General features: G+C 42.7%; 1 protein-coding gene across 2 annotated transcripts in view; it reads left to right on the top strand.

The window, feature by feature from the left end:
* Positions 1 to 26975, top strand: part of FAT3 (FAT atypical cadherin 3) — a 481838-nt gene that overhangs the window by 146172 nt on the left and 308691 nt on the right. For both annotated transcript variants that reach the window (XM_072969021.1, XM_072969020.1), the window contains exon 2: positions 2987 to 3301. In XM_072969021.1, the coding sequence (XP_072825122.1) occupies positions 2987 to 3301 (315 nt within the window). The remainder of the gene's footprint in view (positions 1 to 2986; positions 3302 to 26975) is intronic.

Below are 26975 nucleotides of genomic sequence, written 5' to 3'. Positions count from 1 at the left end.
TTCCACCCATATATTTTAATTTGCTTTAGTGGATGCCTTTTATCCAAGGACTGCTCAAAAGCGTTTGATGTCCAAAGCCTGTAATATACCATCTCCCAGTTTGACAGGTGCCAGAAAGATTTAAGTGACTTCCAGGGATCACAGACCCATTCTGTGACTGCAAATCTGTGTATGTGTGCATGTGTGAGTGTGTGTGTTTGTGTGTGCACCTGCAGGCTTGCTTGTGCGTGCATGTGTGGTGGGTGATCAGGCAAAGTACAGACAAAGCTGACCTAACTCCTTTGATTTTGTTGCTTATTGAGTTAAATTCTCTTTTTTAGTGGACTTACTTTGCTATTCCTCAAACAGGCCAGATATTTTCATGAAAAGATATCATGAGCAAGTCACAAAAACTACGCAAGAATGCCACATGACCTGAGAAGAAAAAAAATACCTAACAAGACATCCCATCCCAACTTCTCTCCTCTCAAGATTATCCCTTGCTTTAGGTGTGGTTACTACTTACAAGGCTTTTGGCGTTGCTTTTTATTCATGTCGATTTAACATATACTCAGCATCTACTATTTTGCAAGCATTTTGCCAAATTCTTGGCATACATTTAATTACATGATTGCCACAGCACTGAGATATTGGTACTAGAACTAGGCTTGCTTGGTTTAAACACCTTGTCCAGGGTCAGAGAGGTAGTAAGTAATGGAAACTGGAGCATTCGAGGCAGACAGACCTGGGTTCTATGACTCAACCGTGTGATCTTGGACAAGTTGCCTACTCACAGTTATGACTTGATGCCCTCATTTATAAGAGAGAATTAGAAAGCTTACATTATAGGGAAGTTGTGTTGCAAGCCTCAGAGCACATTAGAAACACTTGGTAAATGCTTCTTCACCGGCCTCCCACCCACTTCTGATACTAGGTTCTTCGCCCTTCCCACTACATCAGTCCGAACCAGAGGAGCCTGTGTCCTCCTGGCTGTCGGCTGTGCAGTCATCCCTTCCGTGTGGATCTCCTCATTGGAGATCTGCCTTCTCAGCAAGCCTGTGAGTCCCTGGAAGACAGAGATCCCTTCTCCTTTATCTCTGTTCCTTCAAGGTCCAGCATTGAGTCTAGTAGATGCTTTTTAGCAGAATTGACAGCTCCCGTGCAAGAGGTGTTTCCCAGAACCTTTAGAACCTTTTTTGCCACCTGTATCTCACATCCCAGATCCTGCCTGCCTACTCTTTGTCTCCATTCCAGAGACAGCTTGATCTACTGTCACTTGACCATCCTCTGACTTGAAGGCTACAGTTCTGTGAGGCAGCACCACATGTCTGCATGGTGGCTCATGGCAGTGGCTCCTGTGAGTGTTCCACAAAACTGGCCATGGTGTCTTTGACAGGCCTGTGCCCTGTGCTCATAGATGGGCTCACACCTGGCAGCTCTCCATCCCTCAGAGCCTTCTCTGGACCTTACAGCCATGTTGCCTTTCTACTCTGTCTCAACCCAGATAATAAGGCTGCCTGTTAATTCATTCAGACAGTGGACACATAGCATTATGTTTATAATCGTTATGTTTTACGCTTCTCGTTTTCCTTCCTGCCCTATTATCTGGTATTGACTCTTCTAATGCCACATGGGTATCAACTGTGAACCTACAGGCGCTCATTATGTTTTACACATTTCCATTCAGAAGATTTAAGATGATCTTTTGCTGCGTGGCATAACATTGTGCAGGGCTTTTTGGTGGATAATGAGAGCTGAAACTTCAACACCAGTTGGGCTATCTCCCTTTGAATAGTATAGTTGTTCTGAATTTTAGGCAACTTGGATTACTCCAGCCTGACTGTTTCTGGACAGATGCTCTCCTCCCTCCCAGGTGCTATACTTGGCAGTTTGCTTATGCAGGGTCTGTAGGCCAAATTATGTGCCTAATACAGTCAAAAGTCCAACAGGAGTACAGAGGATAGAGGATCTGGGCCAGACTTGGGGAACTGTTTCTTGACTCCTTCCATGGGTGTCTTTAGGGTGGAAAGATTTCCATGAATTGCATGCCTTCTTCCATGGGTATCCTGACCACTTTTAGAGATTTTATAAGCTGAACCCCAGAGTTTTCCCATCACAGTGGAACATGCTTACGAGTCCCTGTAGTAAGTTTCTATAGCCTGGTGACTGGGGTGAGGGCTGTAAAGATTAGAGCTCCGTGTTTTCTCTTTCATTTTTCCAGCAGTTGTCTGATTTCCTGGTTGGTGTTAGTTTCAACCATGAAATGGGAAAGGTGGGAGGGAGCAGATTGGACATTTTTCTACTCCTAATTTAAAATGTTGTCCATGATTATCTCTGAAAGTGTTTCAGAGTTTATTTAGGGCCCTCTGTAGAGTTCTTGAGGGGGCTAGAGCTTGTTCAGAATGTATGCTTCTTCTCTTGATTCTTTTGGAATAACTGTGACATTCGAAGTGTAGGGAGACAGTATGACGGAGGCTTATATCTCTGCATGCAAAATATTTTCCATCCCAACAGGCAAGAGAACATTTGAAAGGTCTTTTTCATTTTTGTGAATGGACAAATAAAATAATGCATCCTGGGAAAGCTTTTTGTTGCATAGGAAATCAATTCAATATCAGGTCAAATGGAAATGTTGATATGATAGTGTGCTGATTTCCCATGCATCATGGGAAGTGTTTTGACTGCTGGCCCACTCTCTTCCTGCTGCTCCCAATTGTTTCTTTGTGTATGTGTATTTGTGTGTGTTGAGATATGTCTGTCCCCAAAATTCAAATAAAGTGTTTGTGAATGTAATTATACTCCTCAATTGGTAGGACTAGCTAGTATGGTTTTGCAGATAATACTGTTCTGATGTGGAGAGAAACATCTTAATTCAACTTTGAATGTTGGACTTTTTTTTCCCACATGCCAAGATCCTTAGCACAGCCCTTCTCAGTTTGGGATGATTGATTGACTTCGCGTCTTCCAGTTTTGCTACAGAAGTCACACTCTCCCTGCTTTCTCTTAGGAGTCCTCTCCACCGCCGACATTCTTGACCGAGAGACAACGGGGTCCTATTGGCTGACCGTGTACGCCACAGACCGGGGCGTGGTTCCGCTCTACTCCACTATCGAGGTCTACATTGAAATTGAGGACGTGAATGACAATGCCCCGCTGACCTCGGAGCCTATTTATTATCCCGCTGTCATGGAAAACTCTCCCAAGGATGTATCTGTCATTCAGATCCAGGCTGAGGACCCTGACTCCAGTTCCAATGAGAAACTGACATACAGGATTACGAGTGGGAATCCTCAAAACTTTTTTGCCATCAACATCAAAACAGGTAAGGGAATGCTCATATGAGTATTTTTGTCATTAGTTCAGCTTATAAACTCATCAGTCTGACCATTGCTGTGTCCTCTTATTTATTTTATTGTATGGAGACCAGCATCCTCCTTCGGGGGGGAGTTTCTGAAACAATGAGCATTCTACCTGTCTGGTTGGTATGTTTTAATTTCAGCTAACACTGAGGTGATGTGATCTAATAGAAATTAGAGGCTTTCACAGGAAGCCTTAGATTTGCTTGACTTATAATAATAAAAAGTGGTTCCTTGGCCATTCAGAGACACAGCTGCCTCCATCCTCTTACTTGGGAGAGGGTGACCTGGGCCTGGCTGGGTTCCGTGGGTAGCTGGCTCTGTGACACCCTTCCTTCTGTGAACTTCTCCCTTGCTTGGCCTTAGTCCAGCTTGCTGTAAAGAAACACCTTAGAGACGAGACTTTAAGCCCCAGATTTTTTGCGATTTCCATACTACCCACCAATGAAGTATCAGTGTTTAGAAGAACTTCTAGTAACTACATTTTTACATCAAACATACAAAGTTTTAATTTTCTGGGGTTTTGCTTAAAAGGTTCCTAGAGATTTCACTGCAAACTTAATCTGTTGACTGAAGATCAGAAAAGGTAGGTGTGGAGTTTGGTTGAATGCATTCTGAGACAAGTACATACACTGGAAAAAAAGATATTTTGTGGAGTAAATCTCAGAAAGCCATCGCTTTCTTGTGACTTGCCTCTTTTAGATCTAACACTCAGTGAGAGCTGTGATGGACAGAGTTTTAATTAATTAAATCCAGAAGAATGTAAAAAAAGATGCTGTTGCTATTTCAAGCTGAGCAAGTGGGTTGATACTGGTCAAAAGTTAGAACAGGTGATTGGTATTTGTTGATGGGGACCTGCCCAACGTTCCTAACAAAATCCTGATTGATTTGATAGTTATTTCTCCTGCCCGTGTTTGTTACAGTTGGAATAGACAGCCGGCCCCAAGCATTTTGTAAATGCCAGATTCCCATTAACATAATTTGAAGAGAATGGCAAGTTTTGTGGGAAACTATTAACTTTTTTCTAATTATGATTGGGTCAGTCATTTTGTTAAGCAGAGTTTAATATTTGAACAGTGTTGAATCACAATCTGCCTCTCATATCGTTAGAAGAATGTGGTCATCAGGTCTCAGGTGTCTGATTCAGGCCTACTTGACCCTGAAGGAGAAGACTCAGAGACCTGGAGCCCAGCCCATCCTTTCAGTGCCCCATTAAGGAGGGGAGGCTACCCATGAACTTGAGGGCCCCCTGAGCTGGGCTGGGCAGCCCCTCCTGCTTCACTTTCTCACAACAGCCAAGAGCTCCATGTAGTGTGATGACAGAGAAATGACTTCATATACCTTAGTAAGTCAAGAGGGAGAAAGAACAAAGACAAAAAAAAGTCCCAGGGAAGAAGTTAAGGACACAGACATCCTCACATTTCTCAGCACCTGCGGAATCTGAAACACCCCAGTCAGACCCCAGTCCTCCCTCTGGAGTCCATTGGCACCCACGTCACTAAGAGTGAACCCAGCGCTCTCTGTTTGATAAGTTAAAAGTCACCATGCCAGGGTGATGTCAGCTGGCCTCTTCCTCCACTCATGGCTGAAATTAAAGAAAGAATAGATGTCACAGGGAAGAATTTGGGTTAATGGTGAAGACCACAGACTGCACGGTATTTACGGAGAAGAACATGTAGACTCGTGTAACTAAAGCTGTCCTTTATACAGCCTTGACATGTTTGCACAGAATTTTCAGAGACCCCGTATTATTGAAATTTGGCCTATATTGCATAATAAAAGCCTTAATCATATTTATAGGTTCTCTGCCCTTGCCATAGATTTTTTAAAAAAGATTTATACCAGGAACAGCATTTTAGACCAACTTTTCTAATATAAAATTCTAAAAGGACACATAGCACACTTTATAATTCTCAGACACACGGTAAGATGACCCTGGATTTTGTTTATCCACCAAGTCACTCACCAAGCATTTCTCATACTTAGTAGCTTCCAAACAAGATCTAATAAGTAGTTCCAGACGTAAGAGATGGTGCAAGCCTCTCGGAGACCCAAAGTTATGTGAAATTAACAAAATGACAAACGTTTGTGACACAGTGAAGGAGGACAGTAATTGATTGTGGTGGAGGGGTTTCACTCAATTTGGAGTTGGCGGGAGCGGTGGTCCGGGAGTGCTTCATGGAGGAGGTAACATTTGGGATTGGGAAACCTGGTTCTCAAATCCTTGCTCTGTACTTCTAACTGGGAAACACCATCAACCACCGCAGGGAAACGCAGGCTAAATCAGACGTCCCTGAGCTTTGTCAGCTTGGGCACGTTATTGAATGTCTCTGAAATTCAGTTGTTAGTGAGAAAGGATTGCTGCAAGGGATGGAGGGCTCCTTTCCACAGTGCCTGACACATTGAAACTCTGCAGAGGAAGTTGATACCCCATCCTGACTGCTGTGCCTCTGGTTACAGGCGCATCATTTAATCTTCTTGGACCTCAGATTCTTATCTAGAAAATGAAAATGCCCTTGCTTACTTCGTAGGGGTTGCTTTTGAAGACTGAATGTCGATGTGTTTGAAGGCTGTCGGTAAACTACAAAGCTCTGTAAGAATTATGGTGTTACTGTGACCGTTTCTGTGGAGATTTGCAGAACCACAGCCTGGTGTTAATTCTTGTTAAGCTCGTTGCTCTAAGTGTGCTGCTGCCAATGAAGCAACTTGCAGCCAACTCAACACACTCTCTAAAGAGATGCTTTAATTTTTGGCGTTTCTTCCTGTCCCTCTAAAGTCCTTTGTCTGCAAGAGTTATGTTAATGTAACATTTTTCAGGGAGGAAGAGGGAGGCATACCTAACTGGTATATTTAGGTAAGATTTATGCTTTCGTTTTTCCAACTGGATGTGGAATCTAGTAAACTGACCTTTCATTCCTTCCTCTGTGGTAGAGCTGAAATTTGTAGAGTTTCATTTTGCTTTGGCAATGTGCTACATAATAAATAAGGATTAAAATGATTAATGCAAACCTAAGTAATGTCAATACTTATGGGCCACAGCTTGCAGCAGATAACAGATGTCCTGGACCTAGAAGGGAGAGTAATTTCTCTATTGAATGCTCTGGTCTCTACCTAAAGTACTCTTTGTGTTGTTTTTTTTCCTACCAGACCTGAAATCACTTAGAGTCCATAGTCTGTGGACTCTCTTCAGTAATTCCCGTGATTTAAGAAGGAAAACAAAAGCTGTAATGCTCTGAGGTCCTTTCTAGCCTGTACAGAGGACCCTTGATTAATTCCAGGCTGAGCAGTTGATTTCAATCAAAAGCAACTTCCTTGCCTGTACCTGCCTTTGCTAGTGGGAGACACCCAGTGGGCCGGTGGTCACCTGTCTCGTTGGGTGAGCAGGAACTCAGATGCTTCCTTCCAGCACTTGGGATGAAACCCTAGCTGGCCGCTGATTGGCCATACAGGCTAAATTGGGGAACAGGTGTGGGAATTTCCTTTAGGATTTCAGAATGTTTATTTTAGTCATGTCTGCAGTATGGAAACCATTTAGCCCAGTGCCAGCATACCAGAATTTAGCAGAACACTCAATAAATGTTGTTGTTGTTGTTATTATTAATCATCCTGTATTCCCAACTAGAGTCAAGTTTGGGTAAGTTGAAAGCATACTGCTCCCCAACCTCACTGTCCTTTTTTTTTTTTTTTTTGAACTGTAGTTGATTTCCAGTGTTGTGTTAGTTTCAGGTGTACAGCAAAGTGATTCAGTTATAATATACATATATATATGTGTGTATATATGTAGATATATTCTCATGGGAAAAATTGGACCATCACACATATGATGTACTTTAGCAAAAGCGTAAGGCAGTTTATAAAAAAAAATAAAGGGTCAAACTCTGTGGAATATAAGCTGCGAAGAGGGTAACATGCCTGAGCAGGGCAGAGTTCGGTGCCAGCGGGAGTAAGAGAGGATGGTGTGAGGCATCTGCAGACCTGGAGTGGGCCCTGAAGCTTGGGTCAGTCTGCGAAGAGACAAGCGAGAGGATTACCCAGGGACTGTAACACGTGAAGCTGACCTTGAAAGGCCATCCGTTGCTGCTTAAACTAGTTTGAGAGACTTCATATCATTAGAAAAAAAATTTTTAAAGATTCATAAATGTCTGGAGTGTCAGAAGATTTTAGAATTAGCAATTATGCACATTGCTTTTCTCTTTGTTTGATGATATTTAGATTTTTTAAAGCCTTGAGTTTTAAATCTTCCTTCTGAGAGGCCTAGTAAAGTAATTTTTTTAGAGGGAAAAAACATGCCGAAGAGAGATCCCTTTCTTCTTTCCTTTGCCTCTGTTAGACATAGATCCCAGATTAGCATATGCTGTGGTGAGAGCCTGTGTCTGTGAAGGTGAACCTTCCTTAAGCAAGATCTTTGGATGGTTGACTGTTCAGGGCATGGGCTTTCAAAAATTTTTCCTGCAGCTGTGATGTTGCTCTTTGGCCCATGGCCTGGCCGCAGGCATCTACACCTGTGTGTGAGCGGAGGCGAGGCCCAGCTAGCGCTCTTTCACTTTCTGTGAGCACCTTGGGATTAACCTGGCCGAAGTGTGCTTATGTGCAGAAAGTCCGGCTGCTCTCTCCTCTTCTCCGGGAAGTTGAAAAAAAAAGAGATTCTCTTCAAAACCATGTCTGCTAGAGGATACCTTGAATCTTACCCTTAACAATTGATTCCCCTGGATTTAGACACTTCTTCCTATTAAAACAGGAAGGATAATTATAAAATATTGGATATCATTAGGTTTTTAATCAACTCCAAATAGAACCATCTTGCCTCTTGGTATAAGGTATAAGACAAAGCTGGTAAGTGTCACGGGGTGGGGAGGTGGTGACAGAGAGAACTCTAGAGCACACTGCTGGTTGGCGGGGGCGGGGGGATAATCGCCTGGCAGGCTTGGGAGACTGCAGATTCCTGGCGTGGAGCTCAGCGGTCTGCATTTCTAACAAGTGTCTAGGTGGTGCTGACCTGGCTCCCCTGAACGCTTGGTTAGCAAGACTCTAGACTCCAGTATCCAAAGAGAAACAGAAGAGGGAGGTAACACGGTGCTTAGAGTTACACCTGAGGACAAGGAAGCCAACGTCATAGTTTATCCATGCGCTCTTGCCTTACAGTGCTGGCATTTTGAGATCTGACTATAAATTCAAAGCACTCTCCATACCCACCCCCAAAATCAACTCTCCTATCCTTGCTCATACTTCCTGTTTTATGAAGTGGAGAAAGATGAAAATCCTGTCTCTTAATCGTCCATGAGCAAAAACACCGTGCTTCCTAAGACTTGTGGTTAATAAAATCTGGGTTATAGTAGTGATTAGATACACTTTTATTATTTCCAAATATGTAGAATTATGCAGAAATTGTTACTAAGTGGAATTCAGAACTACTTTAATGAAGAAGCAAACATTTGATACTAATTTATTGTCATGGAATAGAGCGGTGGCTCCTAAGACGGTGGTGCTGAAAAATAATCTGGTATTTTAAGTAAACTAAGCCTTACGTTGATGCACAGCCCTGTTTGGGGATAATCTGCTTAGAGAAACAGCCTTTCCCGGAAAACAGAAGGAAACGTTGCTTTATGTTGTAAAAACAGAGATTAAAAAGAAAAAAAAAACACACAAGGTGAAGGACAAGGGTACAAATATTGATGCTGCTTCTTCCGAGTGAACATGGCAGAAATCTCTTGTTCCTTATTCCTTCCTAATGGAAAGCTAAATTCTCCTGAATGGGTAGAAATGACCGCTGGATGATGAGTTGATATTCGTAAGTACAGGCACAAAGCAGATAATGTAGCGAATGAGTATGTATGAAACTGTAAATCACCCTCGCTCCTTCTTTCAGCCATGAAAGGAGCCCTTGTCCTATAGAACATTAAATTGTGTTCATTTAATCCAACAAGTCCAGTAGAACAAATCGGGCTCATGCAGATTTATCACAGGAGGTTATTTAAATTCAGCAGTGACCTTTGCATCCCTGTGAATGTGCTCCACATGAACAAGGACAAAGGGAACTTTTATGCACTGTCATTGTGTCTCTGGGGAGACTGTGCCTTTCCCCATTTGATCAACTCCCAACTGTGGGCTGGGGGGAGAGGGGCGGGGCTTCTGAGGGTGCAGGGGGCTTGGTGAAGAGGCCTGTCGCAAGGGAGAGCGCGCTCTGTCCTGGTCAGGACTCTGGCTCTGCCTTCCTGTGGCTTTAGTTCGTTTGCATACTGGCTGTGAATGGGCGTACTGATTTCAGGGTTTCTCAGTTTAAGTACTTTTGACATTTTGGACTGGATAAGTCTTTGTTGTAGGGGGGCTGTGCTATGCATTGCAAGATGTTCAGTGACATCTCTGGCTTCTACTAGATGCCAGTAGCGCCCCTTCCCCTAATTGTGACAGCCAGAATATCTCCAGACATTCCCTGGGGATAAAATTACCCCCACTGAGAATCATGGAACTGATGTGGAATATTTTCTGACTTCACTTCATATGGCCCAGAACAAAACACCCTGTACAAAGTGAATTACTAATTATGGAGATGTGATGGTATTATTAACATTTAAAAAGTGCTTGTGTGCATATATCTATATATAGATGTAGATGCAAATATATACATAAGAATAATAGATAAAATAAAATAGAAAGAAGTCCAAAGCTGCCCCTTACTTCCCTCTGACTCCAGGTTCTTTGTATTTTAAAGGCCTTATGAATATTTGAAATCAAATCCATTAGCAAAAAAAGAACAAAATGATAACAAAACACCCAACAGAATGAAAGTGAATGAAGTTACCATTTCCTCAACTCTGAGTATTTGGAGAGGATTTGGCTGGTGACAAAATTCTCGTCAAAGTCAGTTTTGAACAGCGTTCTTCAGAAAACAGCATCTCAAGAGGTATTTTGAGGGTCCCAGGGTTTATTCCCTTGAAAGGCTTCCTTCAGCAGCTCCAAATCCTGTTCCTGCTTAATGTCAGCCTTCTGATGGATAAATATGTGGATTGTTTCTTCCCTGGAATAAAGGTGGATGAAAATGGGGGAAAAAATCCTTTTACCCTCAGTTGGGGATTCTGAACTCAGGCATCTACATTAAGTCTCTCTGAGGTCTTTGGCATGCCTTGTAGGTATTCCATGATCATTTACAAGCCCCAGGGAAGTGGTAGATTCGTGGGGACTTAGACTGGTGTCCCAAATCACCATCTTTGGTTATACTATAGGATCGTAAAGACTTTATTAAGTGAGAACTGGTGCCACCATCAGTAATAAGAAGGAAAACTTTGACCCCAAAATTAAGTCAAGGTTCGATGGATAGGGTTGCCAGTTAGGCAGCGGCATTCGTGAGAAACAGATTTGGATCTTTGAGTTTTATTACTGCTGTTACTTGGAAAAGGATTTTCAGGTGCTGACTTTTATAAAACTGAATTATAGACAGATATGGGAAAGATGGGTAAAAGGGAGAGAAGATTGAGCAGGCAGGAGCTGGCGAGGAGAAGGATGCTGCTGCTGCCTGGCTGGGAACCAACCCTGAGCATGCAGGTAGCTCAGAGGCACCTCCACAGGGGATGGATGCTGCGCATTCTGTGTGGCTGGTGCTACTGCTGGCGCCTCCGTGCTGTGCGTGTCCTCCAGCCCGCGGAGGAGGGCTGGGGAGGAGTGGGGGCAGGGGGTGTTCCCTGGTACCCGGTAGGTACCCAGCCTGCCCTTGGGGCTCAGCTGCAGGCGTAGCCGCTGCTGGGAATTACTGAAAATTATTTGGGAGGGCGAGAGAGTCATGTAAATAAAGCAGATGATGGAGGTATGTATATATATGAGAAAAAGAGGTTGATTAAGCTCATAAATTTCTCTTTTATTTCCTCTATCTGGGCATTAATTCCACAGCAGTAATTTACTGCACTGGTTTATTACTTTCTTCTGTTCTGAGAGCAACAGTGAATTTTAATTGAAGCCCCTGCCCGCCTCTCTTCATTGTTCCAGGACATTGTGAGGGAGACTCCAGGATTCTCCGTGGCGTGTGCCCCGCCCTCCCTCCCAGGGCTGCTGGGAAAGTGGGGAAAGGAACCTCAAGCCAGAGCGCAGGTCTGCTCTGTGCCCAGCCATGCCGGTGTTTTCACATATTAGCAACTTGAGCTGTCACCACAGCCTTGGGGAGAAACTGGGCCTCTGGGCACCTCGGTGACTTGCCCAAGGTCACCCAGCTGGTTAGTGCAGAGCTGGGCTTGGTCTGATTAATGGTCCTCAGTGCTGAAGACAGACACTATCGAATGTAAAACCCTGAGCAGCTCACCGAACATGTTAATGACCCGCGGACCTGATGTTCAGAGAATTCTTTCAGGTGATGGTACGCGCACTCCCTGTTTTGCAGGTGTTCAGAGGTTGAATCGTGTCCCCCCCAATAAGCATGTTGCTGTCTTAATTCCCTTGTACCTATGAACTGACTTTATTTAGAAATAAGGTTTTTGTGGATGTCATCACATTAAAATGAGGTCCTATTGCATGAAGGTGGCCTGTAATTCGGTGCCTGTTGTCTTTATTAGAAGAGGGATACTTGAACATGAAGACACAGACATGGAGGGAAGGCACCATGGGGAGACAGAGGCAGAGATTGAAGGTCTGCTGCTACAAGCCAAGGAGTGCTAAGGATTACTAGCATCCACCGGAAGCCAGGAAATGACAACGAAGTATTCCCCCCTAGAGCCTTCAGAGGGGGCATGGCCTGGCTGACACCCTGGTTTTCAACCTCTGGCTTTCAGAACTGTGTGAGAATCAATTTCTGTCATGTTCAGCCACCTAGTTTGTGGTACTCTGTGATGGCAGCCCTCAGAAACGAATGCAGGCTGTGCTCAGGGTGCGGATGGGCAGGCTGAGCTGCCCTCGGAGACCAGTACGCGGCACAGTCCCCCGGGTACAGCTGGGAGGGTTCAGTTCTCCTAAGGGAGTAAAGGTAGTTGGCAGAACCAACGACTTGTAGTACAGTGCTCTTCTTACCAGGCCAAATGTAAAGAATTTAGCAGCTTTTGCGCTAGTTAATCCTGGCTTTAGATAGCTCATTTTTGGTTTGTTTTGCAGTACTCATCATCTAGTTAAGTTGAACTGTCTGGGAAGTTCTAAAAGGGATAGGGGGATTTGACGGAGACTTGCGTGACACGCAGTGGCTGTCATCATTTCAGGACTCCTGAAAACTCATCTGTGGATGATGCTCTCAGGTGGGAGGATTTTTACATCAGGCGCAAGGCCACGTGGAAGGCACTATTGTGTGTCACTCAGTGTGCTTCATAAAGCAGGATCGCATCAGAGTCTCGTTTATTTTGTCATTTTTCAGTCCTTTAAATTCTCCGGAAGCACTTTCTTTCAAAGCACTGAAAGTTTTACCTGAAAAGTAACTACAGGAGGAAGTGTATAGTTTCACCATTGACCTTCAGAGCCCAAAGTCCACTGTAGTATTGTTACCACTTTATATTCTGGTCTTGGCATTCACCGTCATCTTTAAAGGGCTTTGTTCCTAGCTTCTTGACATTCTGGTAAAAATGTACAAATGTTTTAAAAATCTATTCGTTTTATTCCCATTGATGTAGATCATTTTAGGAAAGCCTATGGAAATCTAACAGTAAAATTACAAAACTGGGGTAGAGGGTGGTATAGCTTAGTGACAGAGTATGTGCTTAGCATGCACGAGGTCCTGGGTTCAATCCCTAGTACCTCCGTTAAAATAAATTTATTTAAAAAAATACAAAAACAACCTGTGGTTATTGATAGCAGTCGCATGACTTAGTAGCACAACAACAAATGTTTGTTTAGCCCTTTGTCATTTATTGTCATGGTCAGGCTTCAGAGTAACACTGGGAGGAGAGAAGCCTCATGGAGCAGTGTTCAAAAGCTTGGACCCTGGAATCCGATGTCTTTGCATTTGAATCCAGCTCTACTACTTCTTTGCTGTGTGATGTTGGGTACATTACTTAACCTCTCTGGGCTTCAGCTTACTTCTCTTTGAAAATAAGGATAATTACAATAACTAATGAATTGGCTTGCCATCAAGATTAGATGAACTGACATGTATGCAAAGTACTTTAAAAAGTATTTAGCATGTAGTAAATGCTCAATAAATGTAAAATGATACTGTCTTCATGTGTATGGAGTTTATTTTAGCTAATTTGGCATCCACATCGTACAATTAAGGCCTTAGGCTGTTGATGTTTTCAAACTACAGGTAAGTGTAACAGTTTACCAAGTAGGTTCATTAAGTTTCACCTCATAAGATTGTGTCTGTCTGCTGTATTGACTTCCATACATATGGTCATTTAAATTAAGTTGTGGCTGAAAAGTGGACTGTGATGGAGCTGAAGAGGGAGTCCTCTTCTCAGGGTCCTAGAAACCTCTCTTCCTATATTAGATATTTCTACTTCCCAGGAAGAAAAAATGCTTCAGGAAGAGCACTAGTGGTTGTAGTTGAGTTGTTCAGATTTTAGTCCAGTCCTTGCCACTAACTACCCTTGTAACAGTGGACAGGTTTACCTTATGTCTGTAGCCTTCAGGATAGGAGTCTTACCTGTCAATCAGAGTGAACAAAAATCAAAAACATCAGTACCTGCTGCTACTCCCTTTCCTGCTCCATGGCAGACATTATTAATCACTTATAACAGCCTTTCATCACATTTGGCCTCTACTTCAGCCTAACTTGAGTGGGGAGCTGGTATAAGGAATTTTATTTGCCATTGAAGACCCTGAGACCATCTACTTCTAATAGTCTATAAATGACAATGACACTGAAGGGAGGGGCAAAAGGGGACTGAAATACAACTACCCAGGACTTGGTGACTCTGAGAAGAGGTGAACAGGAGAGGTGAAGACAGTCTTTGGGGAATAATGAAACGGAGCATCAGGCCTAAAATCTCACAGAGAAGATACCTTGTTATGAATAACTTTGGAGGTATCTGCCCAGCCCACGACATCCCTTTTCTCTGAGTACTGGCCCCTAACCCTTCCCTCCTTGACCCTGGGACAAAGATTCTCTCTTCCAGGAATTTGATATTGGGATTCAGAGATAATCTCTGGCTGTTGTGGAACTGAGGAGTTATGACCTGACAACTGTGGGTGAAAGTTTGTGTCCTTCTAAAATTCATTTGTTGAAGCCTAATGAAATCCCTGATATGATAGTATTTGAAGGTGGGGCCTTTGGAAATAATTAGACCATGATGGTGGGGCCCCTATGAATAGGATTTGTGCCCTTATACAAGAAATCTCAGGGAGATCCCTCTCTCCTCCTGCCGTGTGAGGAGGCAGCTGGAAGATGCAGTCTGTCAACCAGGAGGTGGCTTTTACACGACATCCATCTTGATCTTGGATTTGAGCACCCAGAACTGTGAGAAATAAATCTTTGTTGTTTGTAAGATACCCAGTCGATATTTTGTTACAGCCATCCAAATGGACTAAGGCAGCAATTGTGGTCATGTAGCAGCTGAGAGACAGGTTTTGATTGGCTTCATCCTGAAGGCTTTTCAGTGGCTGGCCCAGGGGTTAGTGAAACTCAGCCGTACTCTTTGCCCTTAGATCCTCTAATGTACCCTGTAGTAATAATACATGCTTTTTCTATCAGAATTTGAAATGGGAGTCTCTTTAATAATTGTTAGGATCATAACTTGTTGCTGTGGAAACCAAGTCAGGAGAGGCTCAGGAAAGAAGAAATGTTCTCTAATGTCGGTTGTGCACAAAGGTTCTAGCCCAGAAGAAGCCTTTAGATTTGGTACTTAGGGGGGAAATCAGTGAAAGGCATCTGTCTTTATAAGTCACATTATTGCTGGGATTTTTCAGCCTCATTAGCTTGAATCTTGACCAACACTTTTCATCTATTATTTGTGAAATTCTGTAGGTCATGACCTAAAATATTTGTGGTCTCCAGCATATGCCTGGTTTAAGTCCTGTCTTTCTTTATTAATTGTTCTTAGATAGATGTTTACTGCTTTACATTTTGTCTGTAGTGTTTCATAGGAAGGTTCGCCAACAATTCAGTTAAAAGCCAGTTAACCCTCTTGAACAAGATGTGCATGATAACCACCTGTCTTCTCAGACTTTCATACTCTGAAATCTACCAAGTACACCCAGGAGAAGCATGGATTCTTCCTGGATTGGTGCCCCATCTCGTTCACATGCTAGCCTTGTGGCAATAATCACATTTCTTAATTTCTTGTGGATCTGTTTCTCCATCAGTAAAATGAGGATACTAACTGAGTTTTTGCTAGGGTTTAACTGACTAATGTTAAGGACTAATTTAACGGACTACTGTATCTTATAAAGCACCTAGCTTAGCCTGTACATATGAAGTGCTCAACAGATATTAACTATTGTAGTTATTGAATGCATTTGACATCCTTGTCTTTCGTCAGGATTTGCTTATAAAGAATACTTTCTTGAAAACTGACAAAGAATCAGTCTGATTAAATGCCTTGAAGATCCCCGATATATACTACACGTTCATTTTGTATGAGTGCCTACTGTATACTAGGTCAGTACTGTGCTAGGCATGGAGGGTCCAAGGATGTTAAAACAAGAACTCTACTCTTTTAAGATCTCATAGTGCAGAATTATTTCACCATCAACTGTCATTCATTGTTGCTGTCACACAGCTTTAAAATGAAGAGATTAAGTGCATAATATTAAAGGCTTTTATGAGACATTTTTTTCCTGGCAATAGTAAATGGTTATAATATTTATTGGTTATTTTCAGAGGGAAAACATCTCAGAACATGAATAAGGAGATGTAAAATAAATCCATCACATTAGACATAGACTATTATAAGTCGAAAATGCTGAGTCTTTTTGCTAGTGCACATTTTAAAATATGTGGCCATTACAGATACTCCTGTTAAGCAAGAGAAATTCAATTTTACCTCCTACCACTTAAGTTAATTTCTCTTCTCTGTAAAATTTCCTATTTTCTAAAGACATACTTCATCTTGGCTATGTACATACGGAATTGTTCATTTTTTACTTAGTTAAATTCTTTTCTGTCATAGTGAGAAATACTTTTCTCTGAAGAAGCGATGTTCATGCACAGGAAATAGGATTATTTATTAAGATGGTATATTATGAAACTAGATTTAGACGTATTTCTGTAATTTTGTATTTAAGTATTTTTAGTGCCCAATGAAATAACTTCCAGGGTAAAGTGGGCTTTGATCATCAGTCTCCAAAGTCTCACTTTTATAGTTAATCAGATAGTCTTGGTGGATTTCTATTTATGTGCATATGTTTAGAAACATGAGCAATGGTTTCACGAGATCTCCATCAATGCTTTGCTGGGTTGTAATGATCAGTAAATGACTTGAGATATTTTGGGTTTTCACTCCCCTCTGATTTAATGAGCCTTTATGGATTTTGGGTTCTGTGCATAGGTGAAGGAACACAAAGAAATTGGAAATTTCTCAGCCCTAAAAGAACAAACAGGTTGTTTTCACAAGACGGGAACCCTTGACAACAAAGGGAAAACCGTGTCTGAGGGTGAATCCTGAGCTTGATATGGAAGCTGCAGGTTGGAAATTTAGTTGTGTCTTGTACCTCCCAAGTCGGAGGAGTTATACATAAACGGTTTTCCCATAGAACTGAAGTTTAACCCTGTAAGTGCCAAAACGCAAGAGAACACCTGTGTTTCTGGACCACTTTCTAAAGTGGGTTAAATATGACTTCCCATTTGCAAGCATCGTAGACTGAACATGATGATGCCAGCAGGTCTGGTTTCATGGGCCTACAACCTAGACAGTCACCTGGGCCCATGTTCAGAAGGGCCACTTGTGTGATTTAATGCTTGAATGGCACTGTCTGAAAATTCTTAACAATTTCTGAACAAGGCGCTTGGTATTTTCATTTTGCGTGGGGCCCCACAAGTCACGCAGCTTGTCACGGATAGAGGGTTTCCCTCTGGACTGTTCGTTGTTGTCTGGGGCCATCAAGTGTGTTACTGCTCGGGCCTCCTCACTGAGCGTGGCTTGCCAGCACTCGCCTCTGTCATCGGTCTGCCTCTCTTCCAGGGCGCTGCCTTCTAATTTGCTGCTTCTCATCTGCTGAGACATCATATAAAGAAGGGATTAGAATAGCAAGTAGGTTGAGAATCACCAGGCTCCGAAGGGTGACCTTGAAGCTGCCTCCTCCCGAGTAAAAGCGATGCAGCGTCAGTAGCCAGTCTTCGGGGCGTTTGTGTCAGAGATCAGAGGCTGTTTTTGCTCCTCTCCTGGACCGAGTGCTTTGGTGAAGAGGCTGCCTCTCTATAAACACCAGGTGGGACCATATAATTCTGGCCTGTTTCCATAAAAGGAAAATTGTTGGAAACAAGCGATTTAGAAAGCCCACTTTTTATCAAAATGAATCATAGGCAGTAAGAATTAGTTTCCTTCTGGTGTATTTTTCTGATTTCCAACATCAAGCTCTCTGGCAAAAGCAAGCAAAACTATATAAATGTTATTTTTCAGACTGTTTATAGGGTAAGTTAATTGTGTTGGTATTTGTATGATAAGAAAAGATTTTTCAGAATGGGAAGGTTTGTTTACTCATTGACTTATTCCACATTCAGTGTTGTTTATTGAGCACTTACTGTATGCCAGACACTGTGGTAGGCACCAGGGTACAGTAGGAAATAAGACAGTTGTTATCCATTCCAAGGTAGTACTTTATACACGGCAGATGCTCTAAGGAAATGTGGAAGGAAATGAAGGAGGGAGGGAGGAAGGGAAGGAAGGAAAGAAAGGAAGGAAGGAAGGAAAGAAGGAATCAAGGAAGGAAGGAAGGAAGGAAGGAAGGAAGGAAGATACATGCTTTGGATCATACGTATCACTTATTAATATTGCACAGGGATTTCTGAACTCCTTTTGTAGCAAAAAGCGCTTAGGCCTGTCTGAAATGCAACCATGGTTGAAATTCTCCTGACTAATTTCTTTTGTTTAAACTTCCCTTTGACATTTGAACTATTTTCAAAATGTCATCTCTGGATTCACTTGCCTCTGAGGAATTGAAAGAAATTTTGTATTGACACAGTCGGCAAGTCATCAGAATGTACATAGTCCTGAAAATTTCATTAGTGTTCATAAAAGAAAATTAAGCGGTCATTAGTCTTTTTAAAAATCAGTTTATCCTAGGTTATCAAGGTACTTTGGGAATTGCAGCATCAATCTTGTGCCAGATCTTAACATTTACTGAAATGGTTAAAGGTGTGGGCGTGGTTAAAACAATGTCACAGTGCCCTTCTATCTCTGTGACACTGTCCTTTGAGTATGTTGGATTTTAATGTAATTTGTTCTGTGCGGGGAGAAGCAGGTAATTATTTGTGAAATGCCTTTTACTTTCATAAACAGGAGGAAAAATGGGAGTTGGTCTTTGCTAATAGATATCATAATAATAATTGCAGTCATAATTGTAATTTGTATGATGCTTGACAGTATTAAAACTCTCACATATTTCATCCATGATAGGTTTAGAATAACCTCTTTTACAGGATGGAAGTCTGCCTAGATAACCTATAGAAAGGTTCTCTGGAATTAGAATTTTACCCCTCAGAGTCAAAAGCAGCAGATGCATCTCGGTTATTAAACCACCCTACTTGGATCCTTCAGATGCTTTATTTTTGAAGAAGGCCAACCATTGTATTGAGAGTTAAAATAAAGAGGTTGCGGTACAAGTAAGGCCAGATGTCTAACAACCTCATTTTAAACAAAATTTTGGAAGCAGTTTGTCATGTACCTCTGGGCTTGGTCAATGTCATATGCTTGTCGCAAATAAATATTCTCAAGCCGTCCATGAGTTGATATTATTGTACCTTGACTTATGTAATGATTATGAATTAATTAATCCCACAAACACATTTGAAAAACCTTCTCTGAGTCAGGCGCTATGCTAGGCCCTGGGAGTATGAAGGAGTCACACATCATCCCTCAAGGTAGGCAGGGTCCGTCTGTCACAGCTGTCTTCCCGGGGACCTTGGTTACAGTTTTTGCAGTACTTGCTGTCATTTTTATTGATCCCCACTGAACAAACAGCTCCTGACTCTAATTTCTAGCTCCAATTTCTCCGGCATCCTAGCTTCTTTGTCAGGACAAGAATGATTGTAAACCAATACTTCGATGCCCTGAGGAGCTACCGTGTGCATGAACCCCGCTGTCAGCCCTCTCGTGGAAAGAAGAATCTGAGCTGGTCCTGGTTGGGGGCTCTGGGACTCAGCTAAACATTCAAATGAACGCATTTTGAAAAGCACGTGGGTGAGGAGAAGCTGGTACCTTCTCAGAAGGAAATGGAGGGCCACCAATCTGTTCTAACCGCAAATCACACATGCGCTAGTACAAACCATGATCGTCATCACCTGACCCGTCTCCTCCAACCCAGGAAATAAGTCACACTGTGAAAGCCAGGATTTTCACAGAGTCACCCTTAGCAGAGGTGCCCAGAGTCCTGTCCCCAACCAGAAAAGCTCTTAGGGTTGACCAAGACTCCTAGGGCTTCCCATGGGCAGTTCTCTCCTCTGGGGCAGAAAGGAGCAGCCAACTTAGCCCTCGGGGAGCTCCTGGAAGGGAGCGGGATGGCCATTCTTGTGGTCAGACCATAAGGCAGTGAAGAGAAAGACTAATTTTGAAATGAGATGTGCCAGACCCCGTGCCCAGGTCTCAAAGAGCTGTCCGAGGCACGTGCTGTGATTAATATTCACTGTTTCACAGACGCTCAAAAAAGTTCGGTCTCACTTACTCAAAACCCAAGTTCTTCCCTCGTCCTCTCCCAGCAGGTCTGATGGGTTCCCCTCTCTGCCCCTCCATGCCCCACCTCACTGCCCTCCTGATGTCACCTGAGCACTTGGCCACCCCCTTGCCCTGGGGCCATGGCCCCTGCTGGTCCTACTGCCCAGAATGCTCTTCCTCTTGATCCCCCCCACATGACTGGCTCACTATGTCTCTTCCTCCGTGTCGCCCTCTAACTCAGCCTTCCTTGCCACCCCCATCTAGCACTGCAGCTCCCCAAGCTTCCTGTGCCCCTCCTTCCTTTATGTCTCTCATTAGCAGTTAACCCCTATTGAACAAAGTATATCTAACCTGTTTATTTTGCTCATTCTTTATTTTCTTGCGGGAATGGAAACTCCATGAGGACAGGGCTTTTCTCTGTCTGTTGACCATTGCATCTTCTGCCTTGAACAGTGACTGGCAGGCAGTCGCTATTTAGTAAATGTTCGTTGACTGAATGTGAATGAATGGGTAAATAAGGGAGAGAATCGATTTGCCAGAATTCTTACTCTGAGAGATTACAGATAATGAGGTCCAAATTTGTACCCAGGCAGTAACTTTCCAAACCAAGCAGCCCGGGAGTACAGACGATGTGAGCTCCATCTTTAAAACGTGCAGGTGTTGGCACGTGGGTCAAGGAGAGAAAGACCAGGTGACCATGAAGGTGCGGAAGCAGAGGCGGCATCTGCTCCCCACTGGCCTGGGTCTGTGTGGGAGCTTGCGTTGCCGAGTGTCTATTTAAAGACAGCATTTCCCCCTGTGCAGCCATGGGTCTTTCCTGCTTTATCCCGGAGCCGCTGCAGAGCCTCCCCTGGACGTGTTGTTGCTTAGCAAATAGCCTTTCCATCCTGGGAGGATCACTCATAGTAGATGTGACCGGGCATTTCTGAATTGAAGCTTTTAATCCTAGAAACATTCACAACTCTACTTAGAGAAACCGCCTTTTTTTTTTTTTTCCTTCTTCTCTCTCCACGTGTTAGGTTTTCCATACGTTGTTTATCATAACTTTTCCCGGCGGTATGAGGAGAACAGATTTTTGCTTTTCATTCAAGAAACGTCGTCTGCTGTAATGTTTTGCAACATGCTGCGTTCCAAGTTTCCAAGTCAGAGTGTGTTGTCTGATTGTGTTTTTGCATGTGAAGCCGTAGAAATGGTGATAATAGTCCCAGAACAGCCGTGTGCAGCTTCCCTGCCCTTCCATCCTTGTCGGTGTGTTGAAGTGAACGTGAAGGATTTTTTTTTTTGTCACTGTAATTTAAATTCAGAAGCAGTCTATTTGTATGGTAATCATAAGCTAAGGAAAACAGTGTTTCATTTCTCTCTGGGATTTGTTTTCTGACATCTTCACATTCTCTAGTACTTTAACCTGGCAACAGCATATTAACAGCAATTCATACTCCGTATTTTAACATGTAGAACAGTACCCAGAAGATTAATACATGATGAGGAGAGAAAACTAAGATGGGATGTGGAGGCCATAGTTAATTTTGCTTTCATACACCGTGTGCCGGTGCTTTCTGATCTCAGCTGAAATTGGAGTCACCATGGCGTTTTCAGTATTAAGAAAAAAATATTATCGTATGCCGTGAAGCATAAACATTGCCCTTCTTCTACAAATTAAGGTTCCAACACGAGGCTACAAATGATAGTCTCATTGTTTAGATTCATTATTTTTCAACAAGGCTTTTTAAGGGGGTAATTTGTTTTCTGGGAGTGCAGTCAGGAAGGACCTCTTTCACTAACTGCTCATCTGGCGTGCCCTGAACCGAAGGAAGATGTAGTTAGAGAGACTTCTCTCTCAATTCAACTGATTACTGTGTGTTCTTGTCTTAAGTGAGAGAGCCGTGAGGCCAGGGGTTATATCTTCAATCACATCAAATGACACTTATTTGTTCACAAAACAAACTCAATTAGATTAATTTCCCCAGAAGATCCTATTAGGTGAGGTGATTTCGCTAACACCTTAAAGTTTCTTCAGATCAGGGGTCTTGTGCTCAGATGCCTACCCGGGCAGGTAGGCAACATAAGGGAGTGATGTGGGCCTGGTCAAACAGCTACACAGAAAGCATTAGCTATGTTCTGGCAGGTTCAGCTGGAAGCTTTACCTTAAACCGCTGAAGATGGCTGGACAGTCCCACCCTGTCTAAAGGGAGCTGTCCCTTCTTCATCCCAAAGGATGACTGAGTCCAGAATGTTGCATTGGAGTGGACGGTCCTTTCTTCAAGAGATGCTACAAATCACTGTTTTCATGTGAAATCCCTCCGTGTTTATACAATGTTAGTTCAAATGGAAAAGAAGCAGTCGTAGATGCCAGCTTAACAAAACATGCCTGTGGCCTTACCTTTCACAGGTCAGAGATCAAAAAGAGACCAAATTGAGATCCACATACCTCACTCTAGTATAAATATTTAAAGGTGATAAGTCAAGCTAGCGAAACTGTTAATGAAGTGTGGTCCATCCTCCAACTTTGACAAATATTCAAATCTGAGAGGCTGTGTTTAAAACTAGAGTTCTCCACGTCCTGTGACTACCAGACACATGGAGGGGGAGAGCAGGCCCTGCCAACCCCCTAGTCCCACCCAGCTTCTCTCTCATCCCCGACCCTGTTGCAGGTGCACGTGCGTGGACACCCCAGGCCACACGGCCAAGTTCTGCTCTCTCACGCCCGACACCTGCCTGCTGTAAATGGCCGCCTCTTAACCAGTCTGCTGTCCTGGGCACCACGGAGTCCTGGTCTACACCAGGGAGGATGGACCCAGTGAAGAGACCCCCACAGGCCTGGAAACAGGCTCTAGGTGGTCATTGACTTAGAGAATTCCAGAATCCCTAAACCAGAGCTTGGTCTAGAGTCTGGAGTTTAGAATGTGTGTGGAGGGCCACACTCCGACCCCAAGAGGGCACATCTCCTTGGCTCCTCAGACTCTTGGTCTTGTGGGGGGAGGCATGGCTGACAGAGAACCAAGGGTGCCTTCTGTGTTGTAGGGACAGAGGCCTCAGTGGCTGTAATCTATGGGCAGTTTAAGCCTTTGATTTATAGAATATTTGTTCCCAGTGAGATCTTAGAGATCATCCTATCAGTCCCAAGGTCTCCATTTACAAAGGAGGATTCTGGCTAATGAGAGGCAGCAACCATTCCTGTAGAGTCACAGGCTTTTAATCAACTGTGTCTGACATACCTGAACCTGACCCCTGGTCTGATCACTTGTCAGATCAGTGACATGTTACCTGGTTTCCTTGAGCCTTGGTTTGCTCCTGACAAAAACAGAGATGAAATCAATTTTTTTTCCTAGCATATCAAGGGCTTTTCTAAGCAATTATGGTTGAGACCTTTGGACACCGTTCATCCAACAGAACCTGCTCCCTAAGGAATGTCTATTCTGTGGAACTCTCTCTTAGCCACAGTTGTTTGCTTAGGCTCTTCTGGTTAAACACAGGGACAGTCTGAGGCTGCCTTCCTAGTCCTTGAATTATCTTTCTCTTCGCCATGAGGAGAGGAACAGAGAAAGGAAATTAACACGATGATGTTATTTAAACATGAGAAAGTGCATGTCTTTTCTCTGAATCTGATGGTGATAACTTTTCAATTTTTAGGGCCCTTACAACCATTTTCAAAGCTATGTCCAGTTCCTAAAATTAATTTGCTCATGGGACATGGTATGTAGATTCTGCCTAAGTTTCCCAAGAAAATTACACCCACGTAGCTTTTATGAGTCATCTCAGTGAAGGATCTTTTCAAAGACGGACTTTTCTTTTTGTTTTGGGAAGAAAGAAAAGAGAGGGAACGAGGGTTTCTTTACTAAGAAGAAAATATTTTAAACAGAGTTTAAATCAGAACTTTTCTTGAATCATAATCTAGTTATTTGGTGTGGAACTTAGAATTTAATACTGAAGTAAGAGAAGTTGGCATTTGTAGGTTCCATTCGCCACCAGCAATGACCACTGAGTGTTGGCATCAAGCTGATATTCTGTTTAGTATATTAAGTCAGTTGTTTAAAAAAGAAAGTCTGGCTAATTAGCCTGCCAAAATCATAATAGTGTCTGGTTCTAAGGCTATGCAAGCTTGAAAACCCCATTACAGAGTACTTCTTTTATGTGCAGAATAGTTCCAAATGCCTCAAAATATCATAATTGCCTCTTCATCTTGGAAAGATAATAGATATTATTGGATACCCACTTCCTCACAGACTCATTCATGTTTTTCTTATCTTAGAGGCATTCTCCCCACTATTAGGATATTTTTAGTGAGGACAAGCAGTAACCTGTATTTTAGTACAAGCAGGAGATTGAGTTGTATTTAAGAATATTTCAAACCAAGAAGCCCGCTCAAAATGTTTTCTGCTGCTTTCATCATAACGTAGCCATTGCATTTTATTTATTTTATTTTTTTATTTTTTTCATTGCATTTTATTATGTTGGAGATTAAGAATTTATTTTTCACCCAACGTTAGCCTATTATTGAAATTCCCTTCTCTCCTCATTGGTTACATGGCCCCAAAGAGCTGGAAGAGGGATTATGTAGTGGATCCCAAATAATAGTAGAAAAAGATACATAAGAATGCTGTGATTTTGGCATTTAGTGAAAGTATAGGTTGATGATAATGATGATAGCTTACACTCTGGTGTGTCTGCCAAGCATACTGAACAGTCATTATTTCATACTCGCAGTAACTCACTGAAGTTTGTAGCATCAGGATGATCGATCCCAGTTTATCACTGAAGAAAATGAAGTTCAGAATCTGACTTGCCAGAGTCACTCAACTAGTAAATAACAGAATCAGGACTCAAGGACAGATTCCCTGACTCAAGAGCCAGTGTTCTTGTCCACTACACCATGGATACAGAGAGAGAAATGAGAGCTAACGTTTTTCAGTAATAGAAACTGCCTTACACATATGCTCTCATTTCCTCTAGTGCCATCAAGCCAGAGCAGGGTATTGTGATTAGCTGCATTTTATAGATGAGGACACTGAGGATCGGAGAGTTTTTACAAATGTTCCCTAATCACACAGCTTGTAAATCCAAGTGTTGGGGTGGACTCCAGCCTCTGTAGTTCTGGGCCTTTTGACCAGAAAGGGGGAGAAACTTTCAGGAATGAAAAGCCATTTTTTTGTTTTAAATCATTTTCTATGGTATTTAGCAGATAACATGAGAATTAAGCCATAAAAGAGATGCCAAAGTGTCTGTATTTGAGTTCACCAAACGAATTGCCGAATGGCTCCTTTCCCCTATTGCGTGATGTATCACCTCCCAGCTTATATGAATAGACTACCAGCCAAGCGAGAAGAGCCAACAGGCTTCAAGCTGTGGTTTTGTAAATGTTCAGTGATTAGAATGGTTAATTATTAATAATATTTTATGATTATTTTGCAGAGGACATTCATCTGCATATCTATGTATAGACACAAATGTATGTATATATATGTGTATGTATATATTTGGCTAAAGATTCAGGAAGTTTTCTAGGGAGATTTTCGTAAGTGTCCTCTTTCTCAAGTTGCTCTCTTGTGACTTGTCTGCATTAAGCAGCGATGACCCCTGCAAGTATTGGCCAAATACACTTCCCTGCTGTCCTGAGTAGCCTCTCTGCAGAGTCCCTGCTAAGATAGAAATTCACAAACAATAGGTGGCCATTGCCAGCAATTTGAACACAGCAGTCCTGGTCCTTGGCAGCAGTAACCAGCAATTGGCAAGCTATTACCCAAATCCCCTGCCAAGGGAAAGCTAGGACTTTTGAAATTACCTTGTTTCTTCCACCTGGATGCCACATATCTCTCTTTAAAAAAAAATAGGCTTTGTGTGTACAAGTATGTTACTTTATAGCCTTCATGCTGAAACTGTCCTTGGCATGAGTGTCTCTGGGTCTTTGCAGTTACCTTAGCAAATGAGTGCCTTCCATATGGAAATGCGTTTCTTTCCTTGGATACGGTGTTTGATTTGGGAGTCCTCTGCTTCTTGATAGCATGTTGGCACCTTAATTGAAAATTGTAAGAAAGTAGATTGTATATGTGGATCTGTGCTGTGTATCAGTGTGTTGAGTGGTAATTCACACCTGACTTTTCCTTTCAACACCAGCATAGAATCAAAGATGTTTGGAGCTTATGTAACCTAGCCTCCCCATTTTACAGAGAAGGAAACTAAGATACACAAAGTTTAGTTGATCCACCAAAGGTCATGAACCTAATTTGATTCTCTGGATGTTTGTTGACCCCTTGCTGTATGTGGAAGAGGGTGGCATTGAGGCAATAAAATTTTTTAAATATTTTGTTTGGGGTTTACCTATATCCATGCAGGACATGTCACAGCATCAATCTGGGTGTAATTAGGAAATACAGTATCGTCATGGGTAAGAGCTACTTTAGTTGAGAAAAGGAGAGCTCAGTGTTGTCTGAGAGATCACAAAATTCTAGACCCTGAAGTTGTTCACTCACTTATTAACTCAGCAAAGCTAATGCTCTGCTTACCATATAGTGTGTGCCTGGCACCTCCTAGAGTTTGGAGACAACCCAGCAAAGAAGGTGCACATGGTTACTGCCATCCTGGGCCCCAAGGTCCAGTGGGGGACCATAGATAGGGAGGAACAGCACAGTGTGAGGATACTCTGATGAGACTGGGTTCCGTGGAAATTCAAGGCTGGGGAACACTGAACCCAGATTCCAGGGGTCTGGGGATGGGTTGTGTATAAACTCATAGATGGAGGTGTGATGCAGGGTGTTTCAGGAGGGAGCCAGCAAAAAGAGGATGAGAAAATGGAATGTCAGGAAAGAGCCATGTGCCAGATACTGTGCTAAACACTTTCTGTGCAGGGTCTGTTCTATTTCTCAGAACCCTGTGAAGCGGTATGCATATTATTAACTGAGGTCAACTGACTTGCCCCAGGTCACGGAGTCAGCAG

Source organism: Vicugna pacos, chromosome 10, assembly GCF_048564905.1.
Source record: "Vicugna pacos chromosome 10, VicPac4, whole genome shotgun sequence".
Lineage (NCBI taxonomy): Eukaryota > Metazoa > Chordata > Mammalia > Artiodactyla > Camelidae > Vicugna > Vicugna pacos.
The sequence above is the reverse complement of the archived record's forward strand: the minus strand, read 5'-3'. Positions and strand labels throughout refer to the sequence as shown.